At 47.1% G+C, this 9,919-nt stretch overlaps 1 protein-coding gene across 2 annotated transcripts in view; it reads left to right on the plus strand.

Annotated features, from left to right (window-relative positions):
* USH1G (USH1 protein network component sans) overlaps positions 1 to 9,628 on the plus strand; it is a 10,274-nt gene extending 646 nt beyond the window's left edge. Inside the window, exons 2-3 of one of the 2 annotated variants that reach the window (XM_069076478.1) lie at positions 5,099 to 6,319; positions 7,487 to 9,628. In XM_069076478.1, coding sequence (XP_068932579.1) covers positions 5,099 to 6,319; positions 7,487 to 7,490 — 1,225 coding nt within the window. In that variant the 3' untranslated portion in view covers positions 7,491 to 9,628. Of the gene's footprint in view, positions 1 to 5,098; positions 6,324 to 7,486 lie in introns of those variants that run through there. The other variant, XM_069076479.1, reaches the window with a different exon arrangement.
* Positions 9,629 to 9,919: the final 291 nt, after the last annotated feature.

Genomic DNA, 9,919 nt, shown 5'->3' on the forward strand with positions numbered 1-9,919 from the left:
TGTGTGTGTGTGTGTGTGTGTGTGTGTGTGTGTGTGTGTGTGTGTGTAGGTGGATAGCTAGCCTGAGAGAGGAGGGTTGGGGTTATGTTAAGTTAAGGTCATGACCAGAGCACTTAGGAGAAAGGGTGCTGCAGGAATAGCAACAGGAAGGGTTCAGGATCCTCTTCCAAAAATTATCTCCTGAGGAAGAGAGGTGTTCTAGAGAAGGGTCCAAGATGATAGGGTGATGTCCACCTTAAGGACTGGGGAAAAGCTATCTAACCTATCTTTACCATCTTTTGCCTCCCCCCCCCCCTTATTCCCTGGAATTTATGGATACTGTATTATGCAGCCTGAAAATGCCACAGCTGCCTTGCTCCACTGCCCCTGTTAATTGGATTTCCCCTCTTTCAACTCTCATCAGAAAGGGTGAAATATGATTGCCCCAGCTTTTCTTCCTCTCCACTGCTTTTTTTTTCATCAGCATTGGCTTGCCACTATACTGCCCTCCCCTAAGCATCTTGTCCTATGTGTTTTGAAACCATGTGTGCAACTGTGTACAGGGCACACTTCTCTACTATTTCCCATTGGAAGCCCAGTCCGTCGTGGCTTCCAGTGGAGATAGCGGAAGCATGGAACCCAGTGGTCAAGATCTTAATAAAGGATTAAAAACTGCCTGGGAGAAAAGGGTAGTAGTGTTTGAAGGATAAAGGACTGACACTAGAGGGGAAAAGGGCTTTACAAATATTATTTCCTTTGATCCTCACAACAGTTGTAGGAGGAATGTTATTCTGATCCTTATTTTCCAGTTGAGAAAACGGAGACAGCTAGAGGTTAATTGATTGGCCCAAGATCACTCAGCTAGGAAATATATGAGGCTAAATTTGAACTCAGGTCTGCCTGACTACAGTCCCAGGGCTCAATTCAATTCAATAAACATTCAGTTAGCACTAAATGATGCAGTAGAGTGCCTGGCCTGGAGCCAGGAAGACTCATCTTCCCGAGTTCAAATCTGGTCTCAGACACTTACTAGCTATGTGACCCTGGGAATGCCATTTAAGTTTGTATGCCTCAGTTTCCTCATTTGTAAAATGAGGTGGAGAAGGAAATGGTAAGCCACTCCAGTGTTTTTGCCAAGAAGATCCCAAATAGGATCACGAAGAGTTGGACACAACAGAACAACAACAACAATAAAGCACCTACTATCTGCCAGGAACTACTAAGCACTGGGCATATAAAAAGAGGCAAAAGACAGTCCTTGTCCTCAAGGAACTTACAGTCTAATGATTGTGCTCTATCCACTAAGCTACTTAGCTGCCTCCAAAGGGGAAAGGAACACACATTTATTAAGAACCTACTATATATCAGGCACTGTCCTGAGCACTTTACAGGTATCACATTTGATCCTCACTGTGGATCTGGGAGGTAGGTGCTATTATGAACCCCATTTTACAGATGAGGAAATTGAGCCAGAGTTTAAGTGACTTGCCCAGGGTCCTACAGCTAGTGAGTGTCTGAGGCAGAATTTGAACCCAGGTTTTCCTGACTCCAGCCCTAGAGCTCTATCAACTATTTTACTTAGCTACATGGGCTCTTAACCCTGAGACTGTGAACTTTTTTATTTTATTTTATTTTTTGCTTTTTGGAGGGGGGAGGGCAGGGCAGTTGGGCTCAAGTGCCTTGCCCAAGATCACACAGCTAGTATGTGTTAAGTGTCTGAGGATGGATTTGAACTCAAGTTCTCAAGTCCTCTATTCACTGGGCCACCTAGCTGCCCCTTTAAAAAAATTTTTTTTTTTGCTTTTGAGACTGTGAACTTTAAAAAAAAGTTGAATATGTTAAATATGTTTTAAAAATATATTTCAATAATATTAGTTTCATTTGTGATTCTATATAGTTTTTATGTATTTAAAGCATTATTCTGAGAATGATGCTCTCAGGGTCATTATTCTCAGAGTCCATAGGTTTCACTAGAATATCATAGCCACTGTCCTGGAAAAAGTAGGGAGGGATCTGACCAGTTAGTCAGTCAACAAGCATTTATTAAGGGATTACCCCGGGCCAGACAATTCATCGAAAAGGACTTTTAAAGGCACCAGGCACTTCACCATCTAAGGAAGAGGTGTATACATGGGGCAATCATACTGTATCACCCAAAATTTATGACCAGGTAAAATAATTTCAAAATCAATATGAAGAGCATCCTTAAAGAGGTGAAGGGGAAGAAAATAAAGGTCATTTGGGGGGAGTATGAGGAAGAAAGAAGGAGCATCCATCCTGTTGCCTTAGTGAGGGGCATAAGTTTTGGGCTGCCTATGTGTATATAAGCTTCAAATTGTTGGGTTTTTTTTTAAGCATCAACTGTTAAGCCACCTTCCACCCCATTGGCTGTCTCCCTGAATCACTGCCTGACCATTAGGGGCCTGGTAGCAAGGGGTTCTCAAGAGATGTAGGATCCCAAGGAGACTAAAAAGGCATGTATAGATTCATAAAATATCCAAACTTCCCAGGAAACTGAGGTCCTTATAAGGGAAAGTGATTTACTCAAGATCATTCTGTTAGCAAATGGCAAAGCTGGAACTAGACTTAGTTCTCTTCTTCAGTCAAGTGGTCATTCCATTATATCACAGTCTGCACATGTGTAATAAAAATAACAATAGCTGACCATTATACATATACATATATAGTTCAACATGGCATAATATAGTGTATTAAAGTTTACAAAGCTTAAATATAGTATTTCGTTAGATCCCTATAGTAACCCAATGTGGTAGGAATTATAGGTATTATTCCTATTTTGCAGATGAGGAAATTGAAGCATGAAAGGTTGAGTGACTTGCCCAGAGACAGGTTTGGACCCAAAGTTTCTCTTGGCTCCACTTTGCAGGTGGGGTCCATGTTTGGCACCTCTTCATTTTACCTGAGCTCTGCTTTCTCTGTTCCCTTTACCTTAATCGCTCATTCTCACCTGCTCTAGCCAGAGTGGGATAACTACCTTAGAGTAGGTTAGACACACCCCCAGGAGGCCAAGTCACTAGACAGAGTGTTGGTCCAGGGGCTCTGACTCCTACACCTTTTCTTTCTTCACTCCCTCATTCCCCATATAGAAAAAAAAGTTGAGGTTCTTTCACAGGCTGCTGGTATTTGCTTTCAGGGGGATCTTGCTTTGACTCTGGGAAGGGGTCATAGGAGAGTCAGAAGAAATCTATGCCCTGAAAGACCATGTGTTACCAGCTCCCACTTTAGAGGAGGGTTCTTGGGTTTTGTTTTGCTTTTCAAGTTGACAGTGGTCTCCCATAAAGTCAGTGGGGCCTCTCTAGTTGCCTGCAGAGACACTGGACTTGGGATCCAATTAGGAAGAGAATTAGGGGATGGAGGAATGGAGGAGAAGCTGAGGAAACAAGGGAGCAATTCTTCAGCCTGAACTGGGGCCTCATTAGCAGCAGAATGTGGGGTGGGGGTGGAGGAGGGTAGGAAGGATAGGACTGAGTATTTTGAATCAGTCACAGACTGGGAGATTATGAAAGGAGACAGTGTTCGATTACTCCAGAAGACAGGGCCTCCCTCAAATCGTGACTTTGCTGGTCTTGAGAAGTTTGGTTGGTGAGGAAGGTAACAGATTTCCAAAGTATTCTATTCCAGGAGTTGGGTTTGTAAGAAGTATTTGAGGATCTCTAAAGAAGATGTCTCCCACCCAGGAGTAGGGAAGGATACCCCTAACCAAGCCTCCTGAAATAGTCTTTGAAGGAGTAGATTGAGGACCTCAATTCCCAGTCTACACTCTCTTCCTCCCTTCCTCCCTCCCCCAGCCTGGCTGCCCCCACAGTCCCCTTCAGACCAAGGCCAAGGCCAGACACCTGCCTCTCACACATGGGCTTGCCAGGCCTGGCCCTGGTCCCTGCAAACAAAATGTACTTGAGCTCATTTGCTAGAGTGCACTCACACACGCATAGACACACCATGCTCACACACACACACACACACACACAGGGTAAACTGCTCACATAGTCTTCCACATGCACATATGCATCCATCTGCCCCAGACATTCACACACTCTAACACCCCAGGCCCACCACCTCTCTGGGCCAGCTCCTTGATGGGCAGCATTAATAATTCATTCCTCTCTCTCAACGCATCAAATATTAATCCTCCGAGATTCCCAGCCCCTGAGTGTGTCACCACAGAGGGCGGGACTGGGCTGGGCCTTCCCCAGAGCCCCACCTACCAGTGACTGGGATGGTAATGGTAGCCAGCATACTCAGAAGTTTTTTAAAATACATTTTATCAGTACCAAACTCTGTCTAATAGCTCTCTGGCTGATTCTGGCTGTTTAGTTCAGTGTTTCTGGCTTTCTATCTTTCTAACTCTATGCAGGTTTATTATACAGCAGGAGTTTTTACCCTGGCATCCATTAAATTATTGGGTTTTTTGGTTTGTTTTTTAAGTAAGCCTAGGTGGCGTAATGGTTAGAATGCTAGCCTTGGAATCAAGAAGACTTGAATTCAAATCTTACCTCAGATGCTTGCTAGTTGTGTGACTCTGGGTAGGTCACTTAAACTCTGTCTCAGTTTCCTTATCTATAAAATGAGGATGATAATAGCATTTAATTCCCAGGGTTATTGTGATAATATTTACAAAGTGTTTTGAAAACTTTAAAGCACTATATAATGCTAGCTATTACTATTTAAAATATTTTATAAATGTATTTTGATATAATTGATTTCTTCTGTAATCCTATGTATCATATTTGATGCATTTGAAAATATTATTCTGAGAAGGGGGTTCATGTCACCAAAAAGTTTAAGAATCCCTGCTTTAGAATAAAAGTTTTAGGTTTAGACTGACTCCTGGGATCTCTGTGTTTTGGGGTGGAGAGGAAGTCTTTTCAGCAGGGAGACATTCTGACTCCAGGCATCTCAGGCCCCCTTCTGGCATGGTCCATTGTGTGACCACCAGGAGACAAGCATGCCTGATGATCATCCAGGAAACACCCCAGTGTTTCCTCTCTAGTGGCAACATCACTGATCTCTAAGGTGTTTCAAAGAGCAGTACCACCTGCCCTCCTGTTCCCCTTCTGCAATTCCTCCACAGTCAACCGCTTCTTATATCTTATTCCAGTGGTGATCCGGACAAATGTGATATCTGGGGCAACACCCCTCTGCACCTGGCAGGCTCTAACGGGCATCTCCACTGCTTGTCCTTCCTGGTGTCCTTTGGGGCCAACATCTGGTGCTTGGACAATGACTACCACACGCCCTTGGACATGGCGGCCATGAAAGGGCACATGGAGTGTGTGCGCTACCTGGACTCCATTGCGGCCAAGCAGAGCAGCCTGAACCCCAAACTTGTGGGCAAGCTGAAAGAGAAAGCTTTCCGCGAAGCTGAGAGGCGCATCAAGGACTGCGCCAAACTGCAGCGCAAACACCACGCGCGCATGGAGCGGCGTTACAGGAGGGAGCTGGCTGAGCGCGCCGACACGCTGAGCTTCTCCAGCCTCTCTTCCAGCACCCTGAGCCGGCGTCTCCAGAACTTGTCTCTAGCCAGCCATCTCCCCTACTCCCAGGCCACCCTTCACGGGACCGGCCGAGGGAAAACAAAAATTCAGAGGAAGCTGGAGCGGCGTAAGCACGGAGAAGGGACTTTCAAGATATCAGAGGACGGGAGGAAAAGCATCCGCTCTCTGTCTGGCTTGCAATTGGGCAGTGACGTGATGTTTGTCCGACAGGGGACCTATGCCAACCCTAAAGAGTGGGGCCGTTCCCCACTCCGGGACATGTTCCTCTCAGATGAGGATAGCGTCTCTCGTGCCACCTTGGAGCCGGGCCTAGGGGCTGAGTCCGCCCACTCAGAGGTCAGCACAGACTCAGGCCATGACTCTCTTTTTACCCGCCCTGGCCTGGGTACCATGGTGTTCCGGAGGAACTATGTAAGCAGTGGGCTTCAGGGTCTGGGGCGGGAAGAAGGAGGGATAGATGGGGCGGGCACCCTTCGTGCTCGGATGCACCCCTCGCCAAGCCTGGATGATGATAGTATCGGCAGTGCCAACAGCTTGCAAGAGCGCCTTGATGAACTGCCTTGGGATGAATTTGACCTGGGGCTGGATGAGGCCCTGGAGCCTGAGACCAGCCCGTTAGAGACTTTCCTTGCCTCCCTGCACATGGACGACTTTTTGGCCCTCCTGAGGCAGGAGAAGATTGATCTGGATGCCCTGATGTTCTGCTCTGACCTAGACCTCCATAGTATCAGCATCCCCCTAGGTCCCAGAAAGAAGATCTTGGGGGCGCTCAAACGCCGTCGCCAGGTGCTGGAGCGGCCTCCTGCCCTGGAGGACACAGAGTTGTAAGTCCAAAAAGGAGGAAATGGGATAGTGAGATAACTCAGGGAGGGCCTTGGCTCATAGGACTTTGAGCTGGAAGGGGCCTTAGAGATCAGCTGGTCCAACCCTCTCATTTTACAAATGAGGAAACAGCCCCAAAGAAGGGGAAGTGACTTGGCCACACACCCAGTGATTTCTCCTTGCAAAGGGATCCTGTACTTTGTTTTTTGGGTTGACACAGGGAGCAGCAGGAACCAGTAGATGGTTGGCCTTGAGAGAGCTGTGACTAGTTCTTCCTGTGTTTGGGGAAGACTGAATTTAATCCTCAGTATCAGGTACTTGATTCCCCACTCTCCACCAGGGATATTTTTATCTTCTTTAAGTTGTGCAAATGATAACTCATAAGGCATCCTTACACATATGTAATGAGGTAAATGAGGGTTGGATTGGAGCACTTTTCATGGAACTGAGAATGCACTTAGACCATTTCCAGTGAGACATGCCTTTGCTAGAAGTCCAAGAGGGGCTGTGCTAAAGATGTCTGTCAACTGGGCCAGGAAAAGCAGCCCCTTCTGTGGGAGCAGGAAGAGATGGTTTCTGGCCCCCTTTTCAAGGTAGCCTCTTTGTTGGGACACAGAAAAATATCAGCTCTTCCCTTCAGCTCCTAATGAGGGACCAAATCACATGTCTTATGAGAAGTGAGCAGAGTAGTGAATGCCTGCCCAGTTTTCCTGGGAAGTGTGCTAATCTATTCTCTACTTACTGCACATAACTTGTCCTAGGTTCCAGAGTGGGTCCCCCCACAACTCCCCTTAGCCCAGGGTTGTGGCCACACCGGTCACATTTATGACATGGCCCTGTATCTGGAGGTGATTCCCTAATGGGAACACACCAGTCTCTAGCAGTCTAACCTAAAAAGGTGTTCTCCTGGGACCATCATAGGTATCTAACAATACTTGTGGAAGGTGACCAGATTTGTTGGGTAGGTGGGGCTTTTTAATTCTCTTTCCTCCAGCCCCTTCCTGGGAACTCTTCAGAAAAAGAGACTACCAAATTATTGGGGGTGGAGTGGAAGTGTGGGGCTAGGAATGGGCTAGTCACTACAATGGCTCTTTAATATTAATTGACATTAATATTCATGAAGGATTTCACTGAGGCAAGCACTTGCTATTTCTCCCCTCTCTCCACAGGTAACAGAGGGGTTTTTGCCCCAAACCAATGAATTGCAAATTGCCACAGATCCCGGTGGGACCATCAGAGGCCTCACCAGCCACAGCCCAATGGCCCTTGTTTCCTTCCTGTCCTGCAGTTCCAGGAGCCTGGGTCCTGCTGGGAGGATGGACTGCTTGCTTTATCTGTTCTTTCAAGATTGTTCTAGGTCTGTGAATAGAGGGTTCTCCCTATTCCCCCATCTTTCTGTAACCCTGCTGGGGAGGGAGAAAGGGATGCAGGTCTCACTATCCTGTGTATCTGGGTTTCTGTGATCTTAGAGGACCTGAGTACTTGGGAAGGTGAGCACAGCTTCTTTGTTGGGACACAGGCAGGACCAGATCTCCCTCAGACTTCTAGTGAGAGGTCAGAGCACATAGGAAGTGACCCAAATAGTGAATGTCCTGATCCAAACCACTCCTTACACACCCCTACTATGAATAGTTTTAAAGTTATGGCCATGTTAAATAGGAGGATGCCTGCCTCTACCTTGAACCTGGCAGAAGACCCTTCAAAGGGTATTTATATGTATTAAACCCCAGCTCACAGTCAGGGGAAGCCATATCTCCTGGATTCTGAAGTGCTCCAAACTCAGCTGAAGGAAAGGGTGCCTCTTAATGCTGGCCACCTCTTCCCTCTTAGAAGAGGATCCTCAGACTGAGTCTCTCTCTCCAGAGAACCTCTGTCCAGAGGGGAAATAGCCATTCATGAGATAGACTCCTCAGCCAAAATACATTTCTACCTTGTGATGCTGACCGTTGAGAGCATGTTCAGTTCCCCCTTCCCTCTCACTGTCTCCAGTTCTCACCCCTCTCTCTTTGACACTGGTTAGCTGGGGAAATAAGGACTGCCAGACTAGGAGTGAAAAATATTGGCTTGTCTTTCCAGCTCAGCCATGTACTTCAGGTCCCTCCCCTTTCTGCCTACCCCCTAACGCTTCCATCTCCCCCTTAATTATATAGGCAGGAGAATAACAGCTCTTGTTGTCCTCTGGAAAAACTTCAGGGAGCCAAGGTGACACCAGTGCTAGAAGAATGGGGCTTCCGAGCTAAGAACCTAGAGTCTGGGCATGTGTACCCCCCTGAGGTAGAGATGGGCACAAGCCACCAGCCTCAGATACACCTCCCCAAACAGAGGCATAAAGGGGGAGATCCTGAGTGCAGCTTCCAGAGGAGAGCTCCCGACTTAGTGGCCAGTACAGGCAGACATAATCAGCTCAATTATCCACTCCAGTGGGGGCAGGGGTGGGACCAGCAGCTCTGAGGATCTGAAACTTTTGACAAACTCTAAACCTTTGGTGAAGGTTTTTTTTTTTAGCGGGGGGATGTCCTTTTTTGGAAGGAAAAGGAGAGCAATGTTGGAATTAGACTTTGTTTTCCTGTTTGACTCAGTGTGGTAGCACACCTAATTTGCTGTTCCTGAGCAACTGCTGGGAACTAGGTGTTTTGGGGAGGTAGCTGGGAGTGTCCTGGGTGGCAGCAGGATTAGGAATTCCCAGTGGATAATCCACAAAGTAGATAAATGAGAGCTGATTAACTTTTTACAGAAGATGCTGATGAAACTCAGAGAGACAGTTAGATACACAAGACATAGACATGGGACACACATTGTCATGTACATTCTAGAACAACCCTCCCATCTGCCATCTTTGATCCTCTGCCCTTCAGCTGAGGAGCCCTCTATCTTCTCCTATCACCACAGTTCCTAGTTCCGTCAGCCTCTGATCTGGCTATGACCTTGATTTTCCCCCAGGAAGAGACCCATGGGTAGGGGGAGCTTCACTGTCCTATAGGGACAAGGGTCTTCTAAAGTGGGGTGTCTATTCCCCAATTCCCTTCAGGGTCCCTCATATGCCATCCCAAGATTGACCCTGATCAGTCATTTGGCTCTATTCCCTAGGCCTGGGGCAACCCCTAAGTGCCGATATCTCTCCCACTCAGCTCCAGGCTATCTCCTACCCCCCTATACAATTCCTGGACTCCCTTCTGCCCCTTTCCTTACCCTCCCCACTTACTACACATACCCCTTCCCCAATTCTGTATAAGTTGGGTGAGGGAGAGGGCCAGGGGTTCTTTCTGCTGTACTATTCTTACCCATTCTGATTATAATTATTTTGTACAGAATTCCCTGCCATGGTGTGATGTTTGATTGACTGGATCTTTGGGTACTGGGTAGCGTGGGCAGAGGGGGGAGAGTTACTGGGTCTGTAGTGAGGAGTAGTACATTTAGGGGATGGTGTTGATGGAAGGTTTAGAGTGGCCAGGAACTGATGCTCCCATGTTTGGGTACCATCTTTCCCTTTGCTTCCACATACAAGACTAGGAGAGGTATTGGGGTAGGGGGAGCAGGAAAGGATGGAGAAAAGAATGGGAACAGAGTAGACAAGTGGTCCAGGCTCAACCCATTCCTAGAGC

Source organism: Petaurus breviceps, unplaced genomic scaffold (assembly GCF_028583685.1).
Source record: "Petaurus breviceps papuanus isolate PSGF00001 unplaced genomic scaffold, PetGlider_PUasm1.0 90925, whole genome shotgun sequence".
NCBI lineage: Eukaryota > Metazoa > Chordata > Mammalia > Diprotodontia > Petauridae > Petaurus > Petaurus breviceps.